Raw genomic sequence first — 26,837 nt, 5'->3', positions numbered from 1 at the left:
AAGTCAGAAATGTAACAATCAAGTGCTGGCTCTGTATTCCCAACAAAAATCATTAAAAAAGGATAGTTAATGAATATTTCCCCCCTCATAGTAATGTTCCCTTTCATCTTTTCAATGATAGGATCAGTTCTGCTTTTGGAAAAGCAAATTGCTCATGCTGACAAACAAATAGAATGGGGCCAATTTTGAGCAAAGAACTGAATCACTGAGTGCATTCTGAAAACCAGACAGGACAAAAGGCTTTTCCACAACAGAGACTTTTTCCTTTTAAAAGCAAAGTAGTTACCATTATGACCCTACTTTGAGAAGGGAAGAAGCGGCAAAAGTAAAGACAAATTATAGAAGTCCTCCACTAGTTTTCCCAGGAGATCCACCAGCATTTATACACTTCTGAAACTCAAAATCCTTTGCAGTTTTAGGATTTCAAATAAATAGGTCAATAAACTAGCAATTACTATGACAATATTTACCTTCCTCAATGTGGTGTAAAAATTAAAAGAAAAAAAATAAGTATGTTAAGGCAGATTTCAATCAAAACATTCCAAATTGCACAGTTATGTTGGTCAGTGGTCTAAAACATTCTCTCCCCAGGTCAATGAATTCAAGTTATTTAAATGCTTGTCTAACACCAATTCAGACCAGCACTTGACCATTTGATTTTATGTCTTCTGGAAGATATATAACTAATAGTACATATACCATACCATCTATTTTGTACTCCAATTTAAGATGAAATTATGCTTTTACAAAATGTGAGATGACTACGTTACAGGCTTTGTGTAGTTAAATCACCATATGCATAGAAGTCCTAATGCTCAATTCTCTTCTTCAGTATCTCATAGTACTGGAGGCTCTGAAGTACGAGAGGAACTTGTAACACAGACTAACCACAAAGTACCAGATATTTCTTGCCATTTGTGATCTTGCAATAAAGATACGCCAGATCAGGATCACAAGAATTGTATTGAATCCATAGCGTATATTCCTTAACCTAAGTGGGGAAAAAGAAAAAAACATAAAAGCCAATGTACCAGGAACTACAGGGAAAAGAACATTAAAATAACTTCTAATGTAGAATTTAACTTGTTCATCTATTAATCTCAAGATACTTTATTAAAGTGGTATTAAGTTAGTGCATTAAGTAAGCTAGTAAGTTGAAGAACAAGCAGAGAAGGCCTTTTTGATTGTTCGCTGCTCAAAGAGAAACATGAAAATTCAGGAATAGAACCAGCCTTGTAGCTAACTACATATACAACTACTTCATAGTTGGTAAAGCCTTTGAATGCCAAGGTCATGCACATTGACTCACCTCAAGACAGCCACTCACCCAAAATCAGGTGAATTTCACCCTAGCTCCCTTCCAAGCATTTAAAGTTATGTATTTGTAGAAACGTCTATTACTGCTGACAAAAAAGTTTAAGATTCTTCCAGCCGCAAAGTTCATAGCCTCCATGGCAATTTTAAACTCCTTCCTTCTCAGAGAACTTCCTTCTTAATCCTTTAAGGATTAGGAAAAAGGAAGTGCTGTTTTAGGGTATCTGTGATTTTTAGCAATCTTCTCATGTAAAAATGGAAGCTCCAAGATGACTTGAAACCAGAATTTGCTCAGATTTCTTAAAAAGAACATGACATCTTTGGTTCAGTAGACCATAACAATTTGTATTTGAAAGGCAGCTCTTTTTAAGAAAATACTCACTGGCCTTATGTTGCTGTACAGACATACGGGGTGTTATTACAGCCAGGCCCTCCATTACATAGGATGACCAGTTGCCATTCCAATATAAGACTATTTCTCATGTTATTTTGGCACGATCCTTTGTACAAAGAATGTCACTTGTGTTCAGCGCATTTCTGAACTGCATCTAACTCCAAAACTAGAAGGGGACACCTCTTCAGCTATGCCCGCCATTGTCAAAGAGTACCATCTTTAAAGAGTATATTTGAGATTTTAAATTTATTCATCTTTTTTTTTTGTTTTGTTTTGTTTTTTTTGACAAGAGCCACATCATAAGAGAATTCAGGAAAAATGTAGTCAAAGTAAACATACAAGGACATTCACTTAGTCCTCTAGATCCCTCACTTTTTTCAGTCTTTTTTTCCTATCAGCATTAATTCTGTCAGTCAAGTCCTAGTCAAGATTCAGAATTAATCTCTGAAAATCAAGAAAACCTTCATTCCCATTAAAAATGGCCTGCAAATGTGTAATTCAGGCTTACAACACATATAGCTGAAACCCATAATTTCTCACATACTCAGATTACTTTGTTGCTATACCATGTGTATATTACAAGCACATATTACAGCTGTGCCTCTGAATATGCTATTGTAAGGTTAACACTGGCAAGTTTGGCCAAAATTCTCACTGAGATCGTGCCATGCCAATCTCTTTTGAAGATGGCCTAGACCACTTCCCCTCAGGTTGACAGCATAACAGATGAGCAGTATTGCAGAACAAGATAAATTGTTCTTTTTTCTTTCTTTAAAGAGAAAAATCAAGAAGACCGTCTTTATGAATCGCCCAAGAATAAAACAAATGGAACTATGCCAGTGAAGTTCTGAATAATTACAATGCATTCAAACTGGAGGAGTTAAGCCACAGATAAGACGCTAAGAGACTTCATCTTACAGCATCAACATCAAAGTTTCCTGCGCTGAGGTGCAAAGTCCATGACTGTTTACTTGCCTGCTTCCAGCAGTCATGTTCTCAAAAGAAACAATGATTGTTGTATGAAACCACCGTAGCTGAACAAACCATTCTGACCCTGTATTACTGCGTACCTTTTTGACGTTCCAAAAAGGATACACAAGTAACATCAGAAACCTGGATTCCAGTATACACTAGTGATCAGAGCTATAGCCATAAACCCAGACATACTAGGATTATTAATACAGAGAACAAAGCAAGATCTACAAATGAAAGAATAAAGATGGCATCTGACTAAAGCATTAGAAAACGCTTTAGACAACATGCCTGGAATAGAAGAACTCTGGTGGAATTAAACAATTGCTATAAAGAACAGTAAATTATAAAATAGAAAAGCAAAACTTGACAAGGACAGAGAAACAAACGTAAAATGCACACTTACTTATTCAAGTGTTTCCGAGCTGCAGGGAGGCCAGACATTTCTTCATTCAGCACATATTTCTTTGTTCCCATGCAGTAGTTTTCCATGTATTCTGCCCAATGTAGTTGTCGAACATCAAAATTAAAAGTCTGCATAAAATAAAAGCTTTCACTATTAACTGCCAAGAAAGTCAATCATTTCTGATAAAGATGTAAAGAAAATAACTACCTTTCTATCAGATTAATTTTGTTGCAATGACAAATTTTTGTCCTTTATCATAAGGATGATTCACATTTAGATCCACCTGTGACCCAACCACCAGCTTCTCACACAATCAATCTCCTGCAAATTTCAACCATTCCATGCCTTGTTTTTCCTCTTCAGTAATATTCTTCCCTCAGCTTCCAAGTGCGCTAGTTTCACATTTCATCTCTCCGTAAAGAACTCTACTCTAGAAGTAATGATTTTCTGTTGTTTCCTTTCCAGCCAGGAAATAATTCTCACATGCTATAGAATAAGCACACTGCTCTGTACCAAGTTCACAGATAGAGATGCAGTTCTTTTAACTGTGCTTATAGTTGTACCACTATGTTTTAAAAAGAGTCATAAGAGTATCTACTGCGGAAGTTACTACGGTAACTTCACAACTTCAGTTTCTCACCAATGTCCATTACCTCCATCTCAAACAATACTACAGTACAGCAGCCAGTTAAGTCTCAAAGACAATAAAACCTCTAGCTCACAGTTTCTGAACTAAATACTTAAACATTGATCTGTAAGAACCTGCCTAATAGGACTGTTCTATGAAACTGCAAGCTAATACAACAGCTTGTTTACTGTTACTGCAAGTTTCACTCCTCTGTTGTTCCCAATCCCTCCTAGGTTGGATGTTCCCACCAGATCTCTTGCAGTGCTCAGAGTGATCAGCTTTGACATGTTAAAAGAGCAGAAAAAGTAATCCACTGAGCAGAGATGGGAAATCTGATGCTTAACTACTAAGAATACTGTATTTAACAACATTTGAACAAGCTGATAGTGAAATGTCACCAAACAGGACAAGTCAGAAATTGACTACAGCTTATGCTATAAAATGTAGTTAGCAACAATAAATACACAGTTCCACTGTGTTTCAGAAAATAACATAGCTAACTCTGGAAAAACTATCAAAATCTGGGAGGGGAAGGGATGGAACAGCAGGAAGAATAAGATATTTCTTATGAGAAGTTTCATTCACTCTTACTCAGGTCCTCTATTCAACAACAGTTTTTGTTCTTCCTCAACCACCTTCAGGACTTTTGTCATCCTGCTTCTAGGTACACTTCCCCACTGCATGGGGCAATTTCAGTTCACAATGAGTGAGAGAATTTGAGGACATGTAGCTGTATTGCCAAAGCATGAAAAGCATACACAGAAACTGTCGCTAGTTTGAAACACAAAAAGCAAACAAAAAAGCCCCTCAAAACCTACCTCCTTTTCCTCAGGTAAAGGAGATATTGGTCAAGAAATAAAGCCTTGTTTTACTCATGATGCAGGTAAAACCACTAACAGCTTGGCTACTTGGCTGACATATAGGACAACACCTGATCATGTATGATCAAGCCACCCTAACAACCATCTTTTGTATGCAGCCTCCTTTAAGGGGTCCTGTCCTTCCTCATCTCTGATCAGATCACTGATCCAGCTTACAACACAGCCCTGTACAGACACCTTGGTATATTCAAATGGCTGTGGCAGGACTATCCAGAACTGAGTTAGTACCACACTTAGTTCTGTACTGCGGTAAGCAGCATTACTGACTCATGTCATCTTAGAACAGTAAGTTTGTATTTCACGTTCGGTCTCCATATCACACAGCTACTTACCTTTTTGTCTTCAGGGGTCAGCTGATTCATTAGCACAGTCACATTTTCAGTATTCCAGACCCAAGAATTGCTCGTAAAATATTCTAATAACATCATGGCCTTATGAAGACATGATATTGTTTTCATCATCCTACAGTCCAAGGAATACAATGAACAGGTTACAGTGGTAAGTATTAGTTCAAACAAGTAAAACAATAAGTTTTAATAACCCCACACCTCTACTTCAACATAACCCATCCTACTCTGTATCCAAACCATGAAAAAAGTTATTAAGATACAGAACTAACCTATCAGTCTAAAGCAAGATGTAACTGGACTTTAGCTGTCCAATCTTGATACGAAAGCAGAACTTACTGGACAGCTTTTTTTTGTGTTTTTTTTTTTTTTTAAATTCTACTTCCCCATGGAACATTAAGTTTCCTCTCTAAAAAGAGCGGCCAACAGGAGACAATATTTTACCATCCTTTCCTTGTAATTTAGGACAGTGATACTTAATGCTTTTCACTTCAGCGTAACTGAAGCATCTAGCTGTACTGAACAATTTAACTTGATGAACGTGTTTAAAATAGAGTTACACAATGCAGAACACAGCAAGGGAGTAAGTTTCCCTAACCTTCTGGCACACTGTGCAAGGCCACATCTCTAAGAAAAGAAAACCCATTTATTATGGTCGGTAAGAGACCAAGGCTTAGAACCACCAGAAATACAGCTTTGCCCCATTGTCCCTACCGTTACTGCAGCAAAGAGCAGGATCTATTCAGTGGGGCAGATAAACCATAGATCCTGCTAGTTGGGTGATCAGTGCCAGGCTACTTCAAAATATGCAGAAATACCTTCTGTTATCCTTTATTACGCAGGGGTGACAACTCTGTAAAAATATCACTTGGAGTACAGAGAAATTATGTTAGAAGGATCAATTTGGGCAAGCTTCCCTTTGACCAGAATACCTGAAGTAGACCCAAAAAACATTAGCTATCCACTCTTAGATTAAACAATTTTCTTGTTGTAAAGGTAGGAATGTTGCAAGTGTTACAGAGCTACAGATGATCACTCAGCTTCAGTAAGTACTAGGTAGTACTTACATGAAATGCTATTACATTTCTGCTTACGGGGCTTGAGCTATTTCCATCTCACAGAATTGCCTCCAATTTGATCCTTATAGCAGGGCACAATGGTCATTTTAAGCAGAGCAGAGGGGCACATAGGAAAAGCAAAGAAAGCAGAACAACCCAGCAGTAACAGGAAATGGCTTTCTGAAGCTAAGTTTTGTTCAATAAAATACATAGCAGCAATATAACTCCCTGATTTTTCTCTGAAAGTTGGCTTGGTACATTCATACTTGTAGGGGAGTCAGCACAATCCCAGAAATTCTTCCAAACATTTACATTGACTAACATTAATGACTGGTATCTCACTATGTAAGGGAATAGTGAAATTGCCTCTAAGTCTCATGAAACGGAGTATTACAAATGGCCAAGGCCACTGAAAAAGCAATATGTATTTGAAGTACAAAAAATATGAACACTTCCTTAAAACCTTCCACAGGAGTATACTTAAACTGTATTCCAATTTTAGACTAACAGTTAGTTTCATTTGAAAACATCTAGGAATGTCTACTAACACCCATTTATAGTTTCCCCAGCTGGGCAAGTTGGCTATACAGGTGCTGAGTTGGAGTTCCCAACTCAAAAAATAATTAAGAATATAGACTGTGTCCAATATATATCCTGTGCTAACAAGGCTGAACTAAACATCCAGAAAAAGGAATGATCCTCCAGCTCCAGCAACTGTCTTAAGAGATGCAAGTCCAAAAAAGTCAGAAAAATATAAACTCAAAGCAAAGAGCTCACTGGTCAGAAGAGCCAGAAAGACAACTTAGTAAAATGCCCTGAATAGCAATAATGCAAAATAGGACATGGCAGCTACATGCTTAGACTCTTCTGTGGATGCCTGTCCACTGACAGTCTTAAGTTTATTTAATGTAGTTGAACTTACTGTGCCTCTCCAGTTTGTTATGCTAAACTGGAAGAATAGCTGGATTCTAGTTAGAGTGCCTAGACTGCTTCAGTATAAGAAAACTTGCGTCCCTGCAAAAAACTAAGTGGTATAAATGAAAATCTGAGTAAGTGTAGATTTGGAGCTTGCTACCAGCCCCGACATTATTTTTAGTTCTTTTTCTAAGAAGAGTCTCTAACCTTTGCAGAGAATCCTGCTGTCTCTACTTATGGGTATGGTTTTAGAACACAGATAAGCTGATTTAAAAAAAAAACAACAAAAAACAAACCACGCAACCCAAGTGGCTAAAGACAATTCTTTTACTTCAGCTGCAGATTCTGTCTCACATTGTATTTAGTGACTGGCAACAGAACCAGCTAATTAAGTTCTTCATCAGAAAAGTGTTTTTTTTTAGGATTAGCTTCTCATTAGCCAAAATAATCAAACGTCTCTACATGCTCCTAACTGCTAGATCTGACACGAAAGAAGTGACAGGAACATGTGGCTAAGGGAGGGCAGCTTCCTCAGTGACAGCTTGCTAGCCTGCACTAAATCAACATGAAACTACATTTCCCTCTCCCACGCGCTTTGCAAAAGAAAAGGAATTATGGTGACAACCTCTTATATTCAGAGATGTCAGCAATAAGTGTCATTTACTGGACACTTATTCTGGCAAACTAAGTTTTGTTAGAGAGATTTTCAAACTTTAATAGCACCACACTCCTCCTGCAAATGGGAATACAGATGACAGAGAAGAATGTGAGACGTATTGAGGCTCTCTCTCTCAGCCTGAAATTTATATATACATTTGACAGCAGTTAGCTACAATTCTTCAATATCAAAACTATATATAACCAGTCAGTGTAATATCAAACACTGCATCACACCTTCATAAGCTTAGGACAGAAAAATCAGACCTGCTGATCATAAGGAGCTGAACATTAGCTGCAGTCAGCCAGTGTGACAATATGCAAGGCTTTCACCTACACTAGGTATAATTTTGCCTCTACTAGCTAGCCCTTATTGTCATTAGCACAAAATACACACAAAACACAACCGATCAAGAAGCACACCACAGAAATTAAGTTTTAAGCAACACTTGGACAAATCAAGTATCCATAAATCAGGTGGGCATGTTTCTGTAGCAGACAAAAAGTAACCTGGCTTAAGGTTATCACCACATTTTCAAGTCTTACACCATCTATTTTCTCTAGGCTGAAGAGGTCTGAAGCCAATACAAGATATCCTTCAGAGGATCTGTCTCGTTAATACACAAGTCTCTGCATAAGCACTAGAGACAGTTGGAAAAAAAAATTAAAGATTCCTCCTAAGGTGTATGATACAAGTATTCACATTTGTAAAATGGTAAGTTTTTATTTAGCTGTAAGTTTTGAAGTGTAAGACAAGAGGAATTCTTTGTTTCTAGCAGCTCTGTTGTTCCTGTAAGTGCAGAACTTTTTTTCCAAAGTATTTGCAAGGGGAAAAACCACAGTCATCTACTCAATGAAAGCACACTGTTCACTCATTTCTGGTTCGTAAGACAGAGACTATGTCCAGGGTGTTTCGTGTTAAGCTTTAAGAAGCTTTAACTGAAGCAATCTCTTCATGCCTCCCTGCACTCATCAGCTCTACCTCCTCTTTAGCTTTCTAAGAAGCAGTAACAGAAAACGAATTGCTGGAGAAACACGTGAATTACAGCTTCAATATTTCACGCTACTTTCTGTTACAGAATCACAGAATGGTTGAGGTTGGAAGGGACTTCTGAAGATCATCTAGTCCAACCCCCCTGCCAAGCAGGATCACCTAGAGCACATCGTGCAGGATGGCACCCAGGTAGGTGTTGAATATCTCCAGAGAAGGAGACTCTGCAACCTCTCTGGGCAACCTGTTCCAGTGCTCTGTCACCCTCACAGTAAAGAAGGGCCCTGTCATATTCAGGTAGTACTCCCTGTGCTTGTTCTTCCAGAGTAATTGGAAAGACCTGCTGGGTGTGTATTTTCAATGGCTTTAAGATTTCAAACGTACTGAGCTGCTTTTGAGAAGAGATGGTTCTGCTGTGATAAGTTCTGTGCAAAGTTACAGGCAAGAACTATGCCTTATATTAGACAATTAATAAGCTTTGCTATGCAACTAAGTACATATAGCAAGCTACTGACAACACTGCCAAACTTGTACAGTGAGAATTATCACCACTATTTATATAGAGGCACAATACTACAAGTCTACTTAAGTAGTTTAAAATATTAAATCCTCATTATGTCATTCGATCCTTATTGTACTTATTCCATCTACAATGTTCGGAATAATTACATACATTATTTCTTCCTTCATTTTCCTTAACTCTTACTCAGAGAATTGTTAATTTCAACAATGTTTCACTAGATGCAAAAGCAATGAAAAATAAGTTCTCCATCTCACTAAAAGCTTTATCTGCTTCCACGAGTACAGTGTACCAGAACAATTTCTTATTGCATAAATTTCAATAGGTTACATTTCCAAAAAATCCAAACCCTTCAATAGAGGGGACTTACTTTGTGTGTGTGTTTTTTATAATTATAAGCATATTCCTTTAGTTCTAAAGGGTTATAAAACCCAATTAGTTCTATTTGCTAAGAGTTTCTCATATAGTGACGGTATAATATCCTGACAGTATGACAATAGTGCAATTCAACCTACGCAGCAATTTCACTGATTGGTTTTTCCTACATTATACGTGTAAGGAATTTGTCACTAAGGGATTTGAAGGGTTAACATTGAGGCCCAGGTTTAGGTGATAAGAGAAAGGGATTTTTAGAGAAAACGCTGACTACTGCACGGGATGTGCAGTAGTTTCTGACATCTGGTCAAGAGACTACCAAATAAGGAGGAAGGGGGAGCTGAAGGACGATTGAAAGGCAAAGTCTGGAAGACCATGAGCCTTCAGCATGAACAACCCCCGAGAGACCACCAGAGACTGATACGCAGGTGCCCCTGGGAGGGCTTCGGATTCCGGAAATCAATTATAATAACCCTGCCTCTTCTAGAAGTAGTAATTAATATGTATTAGCCTAGCAGCATAAAAATCAGCTGTCTTACATAACACGTGTGCATCTTGGTGGAACAGACTCCCAGTGCACCCAGCGCTGTTTGCTTGCCTCTATTCGTTTAATAAATTGTAAACTTTGATTGCAATCCTATTTGGGACTCAGTCATTTATAACATATGCAATAAAGAGCCTAGAAATGTATTCAGATTCAACAGAGGGCAGACTGTAGACCACATGAAGTCAAGTTAGCACAATATTCAGATTTGCTTGTGCTGATTTCATAGTTTTTTTTTTTTTTACTAGACCGGTCAAGTTTTTCTTGCTAAATTGTGGTGCAGACAGGTCACATTTTAGATTAAGCTAACCCTTCACTCAGAAGAGCATTATAACGAGCTTAAAAATCTGCAATTATGTTTCCAAGGCTTTAGAAGTTTCCTAGTGCATGCTACTTGGTAATTAAAACCAGAGGTAAACCAGACAGAATGACAACAGCAACAGTAGTACACCCCTATATTAGTGCCATCTCCAGCCTATCAGTTAAAGTAGGTTTCAAAGTACTTTGAGCCAGACAATTAGAAAAAAGCAGAAGAATAAAGATCTGGCTCAATTTTCTGCTATTATTAAATAATGCACAAAACCCATTAGGATTTAAAACTGCATGTCTCCTTTGCACCTCTATCAGAGTTCCCTTCTATTACTCTTTTAAAGAAAAGCTCTTTTTAAAAAGGCTTAGAATTAAAGAAAAGAATCCCTATATAATGAAAGCTACATTCCTGTAAGCGTGCTGGGCATCAAACTTAAAGTTTTAATTCCAAGTAGCTGAATAAAGCGTGCTACAGTTTGCTACCTTAGCAACTGAATAATCACTTTTTGATTTAGTTGAACCTCCCATCTTTCCTCCAAACCTGAAATCTTGTGCATGACAGGAAACCTATCCAGCTGCTACTACATAAAACTAATTAGGAATACTCATATAATTTATACTTCACAGGCCAGAAGATACACGTTTAATGTCACCTCTTGTACCAGTACTGATTAAGATTTCAATTCTGTGTTTGAACACTAAACAGGAACTCCAGAGAAAGCAAAAAACAAGACTCAATGTTTCCAATGTTATACACCTGTAAGAGTGTTCTAAACAATGTGTTTATTCTAAACAATGTGTTTATTTATAGCCTTGTGTTACTCCCATAGGTCAAATACTTAGAAGACTGGACTTCCAAAGACTGACACGACTCTGGCAGCATCATTTCCCGTCTGGAAGACAGCAGGTTGATATTTGTAGTATAATTATTTTTAGCAAGTGATGGAATCTTGACATATATCAGGGAATTTCTATCAATTTTTATTAAGAACATTTTATATTGCAAAAGAACCTAAAAAGCTAGGAATTCATGCTTAATACCTTCCTTTGATACACAGAGCTTAAATCTTTTCAATGTGGGGAGATGACTGCTCAGGCACAGACCTCTGTCCCTACTGTTGCTGTGACTGCTACGCTATTGAGTAGGCTTGGAACAATGGAACCCAAGGCAGTTTAGAAGTTTTTGCCCACGAACTACCTACATTGCTTCCTTTTATTGATCCAGTGCCAAGCATTAAATAATTTTTCCCCTCCTTGTAAGACAGACCTAGACTACAGGACAATGAATGAATGCTCACTTGTATTAATACACTGTCACCATAGTGGAGATTTTAGAGTTTGATGATGAATACTTTTGAAAACATAATATATGCAATGAGCTAAGATCATACGGCCTGGCAAATCTGAAACAAATTGCAGTGACATCTTATATTCCTTCTATGTAATCTAGTTTGGCCTAGTTAGCAGAATTATGCAATTTTTACCACTTCAGAAGTTAGCCAGCTAGTAGCGTAATTATCATAAACTGAATGGAATGCTGAGATGATACAAAGCATACCAGATGGAGCTGTATCATCTACAGGAATAACCCACAGTTATTTACTCTGCCTCCCTTCCACTTTCAGTTTATAATAGCAACAACAATCTTAATGCCAACCACTTCCCTGAGCTTACTGACTGACTAGGATTCTGACCCGAGACACATCTTGGACAACGTTGGTGAGTCAGACATTAACCTCTTAGAAATGCAGTCAATGGATTGTTGTTGCTTATAGTTAGTAAATCTAAACAGTACCCTTGCCATGTCGTCTTCATCTCCACCACCTTATCAAAATATTTTTAGCCCTGTCCTTCTTACCATGGCTTATGACCTGTCAATCTGAGCAAAACATCGTGAAAAAATGCAGGCGATACATGGGAGACTGTGGTCCGACAGTGATGCAGAAGGGGGTTTGAACAAAGACTCATGCTACGGTGCCTTACTGCACCGCTTAACGGATTTGCTGTGTAGTTCAAATATAGGTGCTCTGCTGTAGGACAAAAATAAGGATCAACATATTTTAATTATTTATCATTCAAGAACGAACATAATTTGCTAGATCTTGTATTCTGTTTACCTTGAATACTCAACCCCCCAAACAAAATATCCAACAAAAAACATCCTCAGTTTTGCTAGAAAGTTTAAACTCGCTTCGAATTCAATGACCTATTCTCAGAGAAAAAAAATAGAAAAGGTGAGTTTTAGTCACGCAGCGTTCAGGGGAAGAAGAAATCAATATACATCACGGTGTAAGCATAGCTTTGTTGTTTAAAAGGAAGAGGAACAGAAGAGACAGAGCTAGTCACCATTACCGTGGGCTTCTTCCAGCAATCCTGAGGTAGATGTCATACAGGAATGCTGGGGCCTGATGGCTTACAGCAATCCAGTAATGATACAAAAGGTGATTGGAAGTTAGATTAACATTGGGCCGTCTGAAGGCCTGTTCAAGAGGATTCCTCTTGAAAGCAGAAATTACATGGTACTCTGAGAAAGAAAAGTTGCGTAACAGCTTTGATATGTAAAGTTCATGTAAAGTTCAATGGTTTTCAAAGTACATTGCAGCGTACAATATTTACTTTAGTATGCTATTTAAGTAACCATCCTAGCTCTTCTAATAACCACAAAAACTAAAACAGCTATAAGCTTTAAACCTAAGACACTGTTAAACTGGTTCTTATCATATCGAAGCTTTTTATACCTTTATCTTCAGAATATTTTACTGTAGCTTTACTGTAGCTTCTCCTTCTGGTCCTCTTCCCTACCTTCAGTTGATTTTGAGAATTCACAGCAATTTCGGTTTATATGGCATGTAAAGCTATTTAAATATCCATCTGTATTTCATAAAGAAGGCTATTCTAATCTTTTAAATGAAGAACACTTTAAAAAAAGTAGGCTGAGGACTTTGCAAGCATCTGAAGTGCATTTCAAATTACCCATGTTCAAGCTTTTTTAAAAAACATTGTTAGGATTGGACTCCAGGTCAAACTCTCGTTGACAACTGAAAATTCTTCACATGGCAGACATGTACATCTTAAAAAACTGTATCAGAATTCACTTTATCTTTGTAGTCATCTCTTGTAACTTCATTCCACTGCTTACAGGAAGCCTTTAAATACCTCAATTAGAATCGTAATATAAATGAGGCCAGCAACTTTCCAACTTCAGCTGAAATGATAAGGCTTATAAATATAGGTACATCAAACAGCAAAAGCAAGTAAAAAGTGTGAAGAAAGTAGTCAAGAGAAATAATATGGATTTAAGTATTGAAGATAAAGAAGAAAAGTAATAATCTTAACTGAGAAATTATTTCTAAAAAAACGTAGAGCTAATTAACAGCTTTACCATACCAGCCAGCTTGCATTGCTATTTATTACAGAGCTCTTAAGTCTATTCCAGAGCTCTTAAGATGCGGGTTACATTTTAGTCGGGATATCTAAGATGAAAAGAAGTGGCCATACTTAGAGATTACTTTTCCCTCAGCGGGAATAGAGGAAGTCTCATGTAACCATCTGAAGACTAAGAGCCACCTCAATCAACAATTAACTGAAGCTAGACACGACAAAAAAGCTTCAAGCGCAAAACTTGTCATACACCCTCAATTATGCAGCTGTATAAAGTAATCCCAATTTTGAGCTCTTTACTCATATATTTACAGGAAGGCTGGCATTAAACCCAACATTAGTACTGCTCCTCTCGGCAATGCTTTTCTCTGCACACTACCCACGCTCTACAGATTAAGTCGTTGAAGCATCAAGCAGAAAAATCAGTTCTGCCATACTTTAAAAAAAATTGAATTAAAGAAACAGGAACAAAATGGAAGCGATAACTCTACAAGGAGAGAAACTTAACGGAAGAGAACAAAAAAACAAGAGGCACTGCAAAATTGAGTTATGTTATACTAATTTCAACTATAAAAATAAAATTTGACCTACAGACTATAGCCTGTGCTTTTATTGCTGATCTTATTTTTCTATTAAAGCTCATAAAAAAGGAAATATGACATACCAACTTCACTCCAGCGGAAAGCGTTGGTACCACATGTTGTACAGTTGTATACCACGATATTTCTTGGTCTGGAGGGGAAAAAGACCAAAGAGCACATCAGAAGACAAAAAAACACACAAAACACATCAAAAGCCATATCTAAAGTTATCTTTGCCCTCACCATCATTTACATAAAGCAAAAGTTGTCAGCCTCACGTTAGGTTTTTTGCTTCCTGAATCCTTCCAGCATTTTAATCCCTCTTCAACTACTGTATATATGATAGTTTATAATCATAACTATGTATATATATAAAACTGTGTGTATATATACATACGTAAATGACAAAAAAATGTATGTATTTTTCCCCAGAGAAGGCTTTGCCTACATTATTCTAAGTCATACTGATTGCACTGGGGCCCAGGAAAAAAAATCAGCTATAGCTTATACAATAGTATCATAGGTGATGTCTTCCTCCTCATCGTCAAATGTTGACCATTATCCTAAGTTACACTCTGGTGGACTAAAGCTGTTAAAACCTTAGAACCCTTTTGTCCTAGATGAATAGCAGGACACTGATTAGAAGTTCAATAGAAGACTGATTTATCAAAATGCACAGTACCATCACTTCAAAGTACTCAGTACTTTCAATTGTCACCTGCTGTACCTATTAACTCCAGAATACTAGGCTGCAGCCAGCATCATACTGACAACAACCTCTACTGGAACAAGACCTGCTACTGCACCATTGGTAGCTCTCATTGTTCGAAGAATTCCTTTTCCTGCCTTAAAAGAGAAAAAAGACAAGACCCACCAAAAGTGTAAAACACAAGAAGCTTTGCTGTCTCCAAAAGGAAGAAACATTTTTTTCATTACTTACAGCAATGAAGAGGCCACTAGGTCCATTGAAGTTATCAATCCATCCCTATCACAAACAGGTAGGAAGGAAAGGTTTTCGTATAGTGAAGTCAACAGTTTAAAGTGAAAATTTGACAAGTTAACCCCGCAGAGCAATACTAATTTCCATGTGTCTAAATGAAGTTCTTCCATAGTAACTTGTTATATCATCAGATTTTGCTACAGCTCAGACATGAGATCCACCTGTAGTTTCATTGGCCCCTACAAATGAGTAGCTAGCTTGCTTATTTCTTAGTTAAACCCCAAAGTATTTCCTACATAAATACATTATGTTGAAAATATTTCACTAGCTTATATCAACTCAGTTTAACAGTCAATAGCAAAACTGCTAATCTGTCTTTTGTGTTGTTTTGTTTTTTGGTTTTTTTTTTTTGAATTTTCACATAGACATTTTCACTCAACTTCAATGCCAGTGTTTAAACATTATATACTTAATTAAAATTTATATACTTACTGTCTGACATATATGTACATTGTACCTACTCAAAAAGGCATGTGATGTTGATGTATTTTTAAGTGCTTAAGAAATATTCAGCGTTGAACTGGAAAAGCTGTTCCAGCACTATCTCCCATACTGGAAGAAGCATATAGCATATATACTATACGTCAATGTAACGTCAATGTAACAGAGTTCATAAAGCTTCTGCCATCTCCTGCCTTGGCTAAAACAAGCGGAGCCCAAACATTTTTACGTCCTGCAGACCCCAGTTTCATTAATGATACTATTCAGCTATTGACACACCAAAGCACCTCGAAGAGGGAAAATAGATGAAATTACCCTTCTTACTTCAAGATTCTGTACAACTATTTTGTGTGTAAAATAGTATCTCCCATTGTGACAGATGTGTATTGTTCTATGCTTAGAAGTAATTTATCCCCTAAGCTTCCCACATACGAATGCTGTATTTGATATCTTTTGTATGAGAGTTGTTATTCAGAAGCAGTCAAGCCACAGCTTTAAGTTTAAAAGATTTTCCTCTATGAAGGTCACTACATACACAAGCTGTCAATACGTGCTACGGTTTACAGGCATGAGTCATGTGAAAACTCAACTTACAGGAAAAGGCTCCTTCCAGCTAGCACCAACAATAGATGGCCTTATAATGGCTATGTTTATTTTTGCACCTTCTTGCTGTACTACATATTCGGCTAAGGCTTTTGCATAAGTGTAAGTGTTAGGCCTATCGCCAATCAGTTTAGGTGTAAGATCATTCACCAGGCCATCATCCATCCACCTACAAAAACAAAATAAGAGGCAAGTGTAAGTTACCGCATACTATTCTACTGGGGAAGCGAAGAAAAAAGGATAACCAGATAAATCAAAAATAATTCTGCAAGTAAAATTAAAAATACAATCTTTTCTTCAAAACACCACCCAGGAAAACAAACACATAGAAGTATTATCATTACCTCAGTTCATTTTGAATGCTAGTGCTATTACATCTATAATAAGTAGTAAAGTGTCTTCCTTACCTTGATAATTATGAAACTAAAAATGATTACCTTACAAGAGATAAGATTTTGTATGACATGGAAGAAGGGATAGACTGATTTAGAAATAAGATTATTATTATTAATTACATTACATGACTTATCTCATACTTGTCCCATTTCACTTAGGGCTTGACACCTACTAAATAAGTACTACTAGTACTACTAAGTAAATAAGTACTAAATAAGTACTACTAGATAAGATCTCAGGACAGCAAATGTACACAGACAATACAGAACAAGTAACTTTCCCCTAGTAATATCCAATTTAAGAGTAAAAATCTATAGAACACAGGTATTCAGAAAGCACCAACATTAAAGACCTAACAGAACTGCTTGTACATTTTTGTTTCTGAGCAGTTAAAAGTATTTCAGTATATCAGACTGATCTTGCAATGGCCTTAGGTGGAAGTAGTGAAGGTTGCTGCTAAAGGTGAGCTGCTGTCTTAGTTCTCTCCGTCCTTCACAGTACCAGCACCAGTACATCTGGAACAGTGCAGCTTTCTTCTGTTTGTTTTTAATAGCTCCTGATCTAGCTCCTCATACAGCCAAAGAGCCACCAGTCTCAGCCCACAGGAGGCTTCAGGAATAGCCTGGAGCATCTCCCTCTTTCAGCACTGTTCCACACCTAGCTCAGCTTAAAAACGACCACGAAACCTTAGCCTATTTCCCTTACAGGAAAGGGTAGCATCGGCCATATATTAGACTAACAGAACACCATCAGCCAGTTTCTTCATCTTTGTTTCTTAATCATTGGTTGGTACTTCATTACTAGGAAGCAAGTGGTTACAGATTACTGAAGTAACTTGATAAAATAACACATACTCAAGAGAATCCATCAGTTTCTTGGGATCAACAGGAGGTGGACAAACAATTTCCTCAATGTGTTTTCGACTGCAATATGCATACGCAGTCGAAACACGTATGAATACTTCTAGATTCGTCATTTGGTGTGCCAATGAGAGGAACTGTTTTCGTGGAAAGCACATTTAACTGAACAGCATCTCTGTTGATTAAACAGAAACTTGATTAGTAGAAAGCAAAACAAAAACAGCAAGCAAAGAGAAATAACCAGTCAATCCCCTAATTCTTTCCTAAATGCTTCAGTGGTGGCTGTTTATACAGTAATTCTAACATTCTGGACCCCTTCCTCCACCCCCCAAAAACACTATGGACATTAGTATCCTAACCTTCTACTCAGAACAACATGACACATTCCATCTAGAAATTTCTCTCTGTCTTCAGGATAATTTTCCTAAGTTTCACCTTGTTCTTATTGGCATCCTCACGCTCTGTTACTAAACAGGCAAAGTCAGCATACCTTTGATCTGCTCAAGCTAAATTCTAATCCGGTAAGTTTTTCCTAAAATGTGATGGAACAACTGCAATAGGACACCTAGCTGCCCAGTGATATACATGCCAGTCAATTTTAACAGCAGCTTTGAGCTTCCTAGGTCAAGACCTCGGGATGAAGGTTTAGGGGGGCTAGTAAGTTGGAAGTGATTATCATCTTCATGTAAGACAGCACAAGACTCAATAGTGCAACAGGATTACAGGAAGGAAGAAAAAGTGACAGGAGGAAAAAATAAATAAATCAAGATCCACACTTTCATCCCTCCAACCTGCCTGCTTCTCATTAAAATAGAGTCCTTAAGTACACTGTAGGAGGCAAGGTATATCTCTACATTTTGCACTGTATCAAAACACAGCTTATGGCCCAACTGCTACGATGATTTTTACGTATTTCAGATCTTCTCTCCAGCCTCTAAAAACTTATTACAAGCACTAGCCTTGTTTACAATGTACAGATCAACTAAGTTTTAAGAATACTGATAAAAAAACTCCATCAAAATCTTTGCATTGGTGTTACAGTTTAAGGCTTCTTTATCACACATCATTACTAAAACATTAGGTGGGCAATGGACAAGGAACCCCTGTCCCAAAGCAATTAAGTCTAGAAAGCGTTACCTCGGAAAAAGTTACTTTATCTAAAATAATGGTTTTTAAGTCTTCAGTGCTTCTTTCAAAGAGGTCAAAGGAAAGAGGTTCATAATCATAGCTGTAAGCATTGCTTTACGATATAGAAACACACAGCCAATACAAATCAGGAAGGGTTCCAAAATAAGCCAAAGTTTTTTGCTTTCTTGGCTTTATTCCTACCACTGACCCTGAGCTAAATACTTTGAACTTTACATCAACTAATCCCATTAATAAATATGTGAAGGCTGCTGTAAGTGATACTCAGATTTGTCAGGTTCCTCCAAAAAAAAAAAAAAAAAAAGCGCCATTCTAGCACATCTGCTATGCGCTCCGGCCTCAAATCCTTCCTAAGGAACTAATTTTCTATTTTGCTAAACAGTCTACTAGGCCCTCCAGGAAATTGTAAACTGCCAGAAGCTTGCTGTATCAAGACCTTTCCACCAGTTTTTCCTATCGCATTGAAGTCCCTCTAGACTTTTAACAGGTTGGCAGTTCTCTAGCATTGAAGGTCCATGAGATCGCGATAAATATGGGCTACCTTATGTCATTTCAGTATACAGTACAGTACTCTCAGAGAGGTAATGCCAACATTTTAAAAACTCAAAATATTTCTCAACTCAGATTTTCCTTACCTAAGAGTTGCTTTACATTCATAAAAATGGGAGTTATTTTTCAAAGTCATTTCTCCAAATTGTTTATTAATTCTAGTGGTTCAACACTAAATCAGGTCATTTTTTCTAAAAAGCAAGTATCTTTTCTTGCTTTTAGGAATCCTTTTTTGTTTATTTCCTTAATAAACTTTGTACAAGGTGGAAGTTATTCATTTTTTAGTTTTAAGCTTTCTCCCTCTGCACCTAATTCTCCCTACACCCTCCAATGCAAACTTGCATTCTTCTTACTGGAGGACTTTCTGAAGGCTGAGCAACATTTAATTCACTTTTTGTTCATCAAGTAAAGAAAGCAAGTACTAGAGCTTCCACCCCATCCCAGTTTTGGGGAAAAGTCATCCTCTGAACACATTTGCTTTCTAACAAGGCGAGTTAAAGGAATAGTTTGTGTTCTCTTACACAAAAAAGCTCCGATATGAGTAGTGAGCACAGTACATACAGCTACACATTATTTATACCTTCTCCAGCCATCCCAGAAATCAGAGCAACACATGATATTAGGAAGACCTGGAAAAGCAACATATTCTCAAGTCTCTCTCAACAGCTTCCCTTCAAAAAGGGCTTTGAAATTCACATACAGGAATTTAGTAAAAACACTAAGGGGCCTATAACACATTACAAAAATCATTTATTTTGCTTCTAAGCACCAAGAATAGATGTCTTTTTGCCTAAAGCTTTAAAAAGATGTGTTTTTTTTTTTTCCATGCCAAATAGTGTATTCTAACTGCTGGCAAAGCAGGTTTAAATAATGTATCTTCTGTCTTTCTATGAAAAGCAAATGAACACCCAATAGCAAGTTTTAGGTAGGGAGAAAAGGTTAATATCAGAGGGGAAATCATTAAATTGACCAGACACACAAAAACCAAATGAGATTAGTAATCAGCCTGAATATTTGCAAGATTTTGCAGACACCTGATTTACCCCTTCCCTCTGAATACCATCAGCTTACCAAACTAGATAGTACAGCATTTTAAACTCACCTTAGCGTTTCATTAAATCTGACTGTAGCAGCACAATGAAATATAATATTAATGCAGTCTATAAGTTTTTGTTTGATTGGGCTACTAAGGTCCAGTTCAGGCTGTGTAAGTTCACTTGTAATTACTATTATTTTTTCTTTGAAGTCAGGCTGCTCCTCTCTCAACCTGTCAAAGAGCTGTCAAAAAAAAAACAGGACTAAAAATTCAAACTAATAGCCAGTGAAGATAAAAGGCACAGGTTTTATAAGTGAAGATAAAAGACATTTTCTGCCCATATACAACTATATTGCCTTATTTCTCAAAATCAGTAGTGTTAAGATAGTGTTTTAGGTGTCCTACAACATGTTACTGACTTACCATGAACATATTCAGTGAAGAAGTTGCTTGTATGCATTTTATCCCAAGCGGTGAAAACAGAAGCATTGCATGCATTGCACAGAAAAGCAGTGAGATTTCAATGTATACTTCTAAAAAATTTTTCTAATGCTCATGCCTATCCTTAAGATAGAATCTCTCAATGTCAGAAGAAGCTATCTATTAGACACCCAAAATTAATGCAATTTTCAGTAGCAGTCTAAATACCGTTATCTTTTCTATCAACAGGGGAAAGACAACAGCTTAGCCAGTTTCCAAGGTAGATGGTGTCTATTCAGACTCTTGCAAACCTGCACAAGTCATTCTATTTCTTAGATTTAGAAAGCTTTCATCAAACTTGAAAAAAATCCAACCATTTAAGAAAATCCTTGACTTGTGCCAGTTCTGGGGAACTTCCAGATTAAAAAACACAACAAAACATCTGTTTCTCTGGCCAGTTAAGAAAGAAAAAGCCAGCATTAAAGGCTGCTTGCTGTATTAGAACATCTGAGCAAATCTTACTCATTTAAGAAAACCTTACCCACAACTGTGTTAACTGCATTCATCATATACCCTCTTAAGTGGATTCTAATCATGCAACTTAACACACTGGTAATCAACATGCAAGTTTTCCTGAGCAAAATACTACAGGACTGAAATAAAAAACCTATTTTTTTTTCCTTTTTAAACCAGAGCAAGCCCTTCTTAATTGCACGTGCCAATATTTTATAGTGGTAACACTGCAGTGAGAATATGGGACATACCCAGTGGTACAAGTCTTAGACTGATCTCCCAAGTATGAGATTTCACCTTAAAGGACAAAGTTGCCAAGGCAGCACTTAAAGCCTGTGATTTTTAGTTCACATGTTACAGCAAACAGTGCTTACTTACCGGTTGGAAGCCTTTTGTCATTTTTAAAAATAAAAATATGTTTTTACTCAGAAGAACATTGCCTGACTCTAGCATACTGAAACCACTGCCCTTTAACCATACTAAGATGTGTGACATGAATTATAATAGAAAGCAGTCCCACTGATAAGCATTTAAAACACACAGAACCAGTATGGTGTTTTTAATCTGTATGTTCTGCTCCTTTTCACATGAATGGCCATACATTCTTATCGCATTACTCATACTAGCACTAACACCAGTACAAAAGGGAAGTAAGAACAAACAGCTAGAGCACATGCAACACATGACAAATTAACATAGGAATTAGATATCTGAAGTCCAACAGAAACAGAAACCTCAATTTTTTTGGGCTATTTGCAGATTAGTTCATCTTAACTATTGCATTCACCCATTTAGACTAGACTCTTCAAGAAAGAGAATGCCCAAGCATCTGTAGGACCAATTAATGGGCCCATCTAAATCAAAAAAAATTAATGGCAAGGCCCTTGCAAAAGACAAATCAAGACAACAGGTCCCATTAAAAATGTTCGGTGTCTTTTGGAGGCATCCCAGTTAATCTATACGCTTTCAAACCTATTTCGCCTAACCACAAGATAAAGACAGAACATCTGGTTTTAGCTATCCCCATAGATAGTTGGGAAACAGCATCTACTTACACTCTTACTCTAGGGAGTAAGATGTAGGACTATCTCAAGCACTAGTTCTTTTTAACTGGACATCAGATTTGAACTTGTTCCAGCAATAAATGCTCACCCAGATTCAAAAAAACACAGATTGTTCTATCTGAGCACAAGTTAGTATAAGCTATAAGCGGAAGATTTGGACTGAAACGTAAAAGCCTCTTACAAGAGATGAGCTTCCCAAAAGCTACATACAGGGGCTTGAACTTCAGCGAGGCTTAAGTCAGCCCAGACTAACACTACTCTCCCCTCTACCTGAATACTATCCACTTTTTACTTGGGTAATAGTGTATACAAAGGACGGACTGAGAAGCTTTTCCTTTCTCCTTTTGGAGTGTAGTTTGAAATTTTGTTTCGGAGAGTAAAAAACTGATGACTTCACGTACAGAATTTGAAACTGGATTTTAAGACAGAACCCCCATTCTGCTGCATTTTATGACATGGTACTGAACTGCAAGCAGATGCTTTTGGGCAATGAGCTAAAGTTTTGACAAGGTTATTGAGAAGAGTTTATTAGTGACAAAGCTACCTTCATCTGCTATAATCTTAACCAGTCAGAGATGTAAGGAAATTCAGAGTCCTGCTTTAAATAACTTACCTTCTCCTGTCCTAAATGCAGTCATACTCTTACCGAGTTCCTTTAAGCACATACTTTGAACAGACCATACTGCATCTGAACACATTTCCTAAGCCTGAAATATTAAACTGCCAACCCTGCCATCCCATAAGAGAGGAAGGCATAAATAGGAATAAACAAAATGTTTTAGCAAAGTTTATGCTAGAGATCACTCCCCTTCCCATTATAAATGGGACACACTATATTGGAGAGAGGCAATACTGATAGACAGTTCAAGCTATTTAAACACCCTGTTGAAAACATCTCCTTGCATACTGGTAGATCCAAAAGCACATTCAAAAGAAGTGAAGCACTAAACCTCATCTTACAGAAAACAAGGCACATGGAGAAAAAGTGACCTGAGACCCTCCGAAGAAGGGTCTTAATCTAGTCTTACAAGTCCCAGTCCACACTACCTTTTGCACTTGATTACACATTCTCTTAACAAGTTTTAACTCAGGTATTTGACTTCTCAATCCTACATTACAGCTGAACACCCTCCTTCTAAATTAAATACAGAATAATTTTCCTTTACTGAACTTGCTAGAGAATAACAGTTTGAAAAACTATCACAAACACTGCAAGATCTTAGGTTTAGGATTTCTGTTAGAACAAAAAAAGTAATAATATTTTGCTTTAGGCAAACCAAAGTTGTTTCCATTTCATTACGTGAACAAAATACAGAATGACAAAAATGTACTTTGTGAGCACATGATACATACCTTACAGCTGGTTATTTCCTGTATTCGTGCTTCAGGCGTCTGCCCTGATTTGTGTCTTACCAATACATACACCGCTTGTACTTTAGGACAAGATCTGAGCAGCTTTTCCAGAAGCACTTTTCCCATGAAACCTGTAGCTCCTGTCAGGAGGACATTCTTTCCTTCGTAGTATTCAGGTATGGAAACCATTATGACCTTAAGAGAAGTTAAAAAAGCAAAAATATATTAATGAACCTCTAGGACCTCAGATTTGCAGAAGATACATAAACTGCACAGATGCAAACACTGAACTTCATACCTGAAAGAAGCTTTTACTTGACTTTTTTTTAAACCTATAACCAGTGCCTAATGTCTTTTTTTTCCCACCACAGTCTAAAGAGTCCCACAGGGTCAGTACAGTCATTCCAGATCTTATTGTAAATTGTCTCAATAATTTCTTTAAGGAATTGGACATCCACCCCATTTAAGTAGCTCAATTTTTAGTCTATTTTTATCTGTGCGCATGGTCCTTTAAGACTAAGTGGCTGTTCCATGTAAACAAAAGGTCATATCATTAAAATATAATCACAAGTAGATACTTCAAATATGTTGACACTGGCCCTGGCATTTTTGCCTGAGTGAGCCAAGTCCCCTGTCAGTATTAGGCTGAACCTTTCTACAAATGATGCTATGTCACAGAGAAGGTAGTTAGTTGTTAGTTGCTTGTCGTAAGATCTGTTGTTTTTCCTACTGATTACAAAAAACACATTTCCACAAATGATACAAGGTTCTAATCTTTTCATCAATAGAAAACTTATCCAAAAAAAGTATTAGAATTCTCACGCAGAATGAAGATTTAAATATGCCTTCTAATGAAGCAAAGAGAAAGAAATCGTTACTCAAATTTAGCACAGAGCTCAAGTGGTGTAGGTTTTTTTTTTTTTTGCTTCAGTTACTATAAAATTCTTATTTCTCTCCCCTCTCTCAGTCAACTGCTTGGGGACCATAAGGATAAATATAATGCTCTCTCTCACATGACCTTAATGACCTTTAGAATTCAATCTGCGCCTCAGGCCAACTTCAGTCCATTCTGTGCAGTCCAATACACTAGTGTCTTTACCAGAACGTTAAAACAACTTTTACTGTACAAGACCACAGAACATGGCTATAGTTCCATGATGGTATATTAATCTTTCTAATTAGACTGTCATAAAAAATAACAAGCTGATATAGTAGAATTAGAGGGTGGTGAGGCACTGGAACAGGTTGCCCAGAGAAGTGTTCAAGACTGGGTTGAATGAGGCCCTGGGCAACCTGATCTAGTGGGTGGCAGCCTTGTCCATGGCAGGAGGGTTGAAACTAGAGGACCTTTTAGGTCCCTTCCAACCCAAGCCATTCTACAACTCTATAAAGAATATTTGTGGTCCCCCATAGCAGATCTACAAAACACTACCAGAATGGACAGACTACATAAAAAACATGGTTTAAAAACAAACAAAAAAGTCCCCCTAAACAAAGGGGGAGATTGTTTCTTAAGCAAAAAAGAATTTCAGTACTGAATACCTGAAGAGGATGATAGCCTTTTTTCACCTACCACCCAAGACTACAGGGATGCAACTTCTAAAGTGTTTTTTGTTGTTGTTTTATTGGGTTTTTTTGTTTGTTTTTTTTTTTGGCAGGGTATTGCAAGCAGGAACTTACCATGGAATATACATGAGATGCTGTATGTTAGGAATAAAGAACTGCAGGCTTAATTTGCATTTTTGCCCAGAAAAAGTATACATGTAGTTTTGGAATACTTTTCTACATGTCAGGTACCTTCTATATTAGAGCCCTTGTGTTGTGCTTTTCATGTGCTCATACCATGACAATGCTTCTGAACGTGCTCTAAGCACTTGCCAGAAGTGAGTTATCACCTGCACAAGCTTCAGTATCAGGAATTTGGATACAAAGTCCTGTGCTTTGTTGTCCAATGTGCCAACACTTTGACTCCCTTCATTAACAAGAATAGCTCTTGCAATTATTGCTGAATCGCAATAAAGTAATAGTGAGATACAGTAGCAGGTTCAGAACTGAACAAGTACTGCTATTTTCTACTGGCCACAGCACATCGCACCATTATTTCACCTGCCCTTTGTTTAAGAGAAGTTTAGTATTACTTCTGACACAATGCCATATCCCCAGTTTGCTAACCTGTTTGCATGGCCAGAGAATCTTTAAGTAAGCACAGGAACCTCACTACAACCCCCAGCACACAGGCTACAGTCCAATGTTTGTTTGTTTTGTAAAAGAACTGAAAAGAAGTAATACTGCTGGTATTGAAATAAGTGTATTGCTATGGTCCAACTTTCAGCTAGCTAGCTGAAAAATCTGACAATATTTAGGGTCATGTGGTATAAAGAAAACTAAAAGCCAGAACAATCATAAAATTTCCTGCCTCGGTTATTTCTGACTATGCTCCTGTGAGCATGGGGCTGGTATCAGATTCAAAATATCAGTACTATTCTCCTGAAACTTTTACAGAGCACCAAACCTATACATCATCCAGCTATGATTACATATGAAGAAATTTATTCACTAGACAAAAAACAAACGTGTATAAATACTCATATCCACTCTTAAGAGGCAGGAACACCTACATTTGCTGTCTTTATTTTGCTGTCTTTTTTTTTTTAAAAAGGATTCTTAACTGAACTATTTCCTTTGAGAAAGTCTCAATAGCATCTCCCTTTATCCTGTTCTCCAACAATTACAGCCTTTGGTAGTCTTTATTAATAGCAATTTTCCACACTATCTTCTTCTACTTTATTCCTCCAGAAGTTTCCAACTACAAAAAATATTTACCTTTTCATAAGCATCCATTGCTGTCAAAGTTACAGCAATAAATACTGGGATTGTGAATGAATTGTCTGGAAGCACTACAGTTGAATTAAGGATAAAAAAGCACCCACAGAATCTGGAGGTGAATGAAGAAAAACTAATAAAGCAGCAGCCTATGCTATGCCCTACCAAAAAGAAAAGGGAGTCATCTCAACTGCAGGAAAGGGAAAGAATGGTCCCATTCTCCACCCACCCTTCCCTGCCTTCTCTGAGAAGAAAGCAAAACACACCAGTTAGCACAGTATTGCTGGCAACTCCTAACCTCGAATTCAGAAGAGCCTTTTCCTTACAGGTATGATACATTAGTTGTGTTACCTTTTAACA

General features: G+C 37.3%; 1 protein-coding gene across 1 annotated transcript in view; it reads right to left on the bottom strand.

Annotated features, from left to right (window-relative positions):
- Nucleotides 1-264: 264 nt before the first annotated feature.
- The window catches only part of FAR1 (fatty acyl-CoA reductase 1), a 31,804-nt gene continuing 5,231 nt past the window's right edge, over nucleotides 265-26,837 (bottom strand). The window contains 12 exon segments of the mRNA XM_040557620.1: nucleotides 265-991; nucleotides 3,087-3,214; nucleotides 4,928-5,057; nucleotides 12,664-12,835; nucleotides 14,357-14,424; nucleotides 15,001-15,119; nucleotides 15,214-15,258; nucleotides 16,309-16,486; nucleotides 17,568-17,716; nucleotides 17,718-17,748; nucleotides 20,371-20,546; nucleotides 23,655-23,849. Coding sequence (XP_040413554.1) covers nucleotides 829-991; nucleotides 3,087-3,214; nucleotides 4,928-5,057; nucleotides 12,664-12,835; nucleotides 14,357-14,424; nucleotides 15,001-15,119; nucleotides 15,214-15,258; nucleotides 16,309-16,486; nucleotides 17,568-17,716; nucleotides 17,718-17,748; nucleotides 20,371-20,546; nucleotides 23,655-23,843 — 1,548 coding nt within the window. The 5' untranslated portion in view covers nucleotides 23,844-23,849 and the 3' untranslated portion in view covers nucleotides 265-828.

The sequence above is a fragment of the Cygnus olor genome, chromosome 5 (assembly GCF_009769625.2).
Source record: "Cygnus olor isolate bCygOlo1 chromosome 5, bCygOlo1.pri.v2, whole genome shotgun sequence".
Taxonomy (NCBI): Eukaryota; Metazoa; Chordata; class Aves; order Anseriformes; family Anatidae; genus Cygnus; species Cygnus olor.
This window is presented reverse-complemented; position numbering and strand designations above follow the sequence as displayed.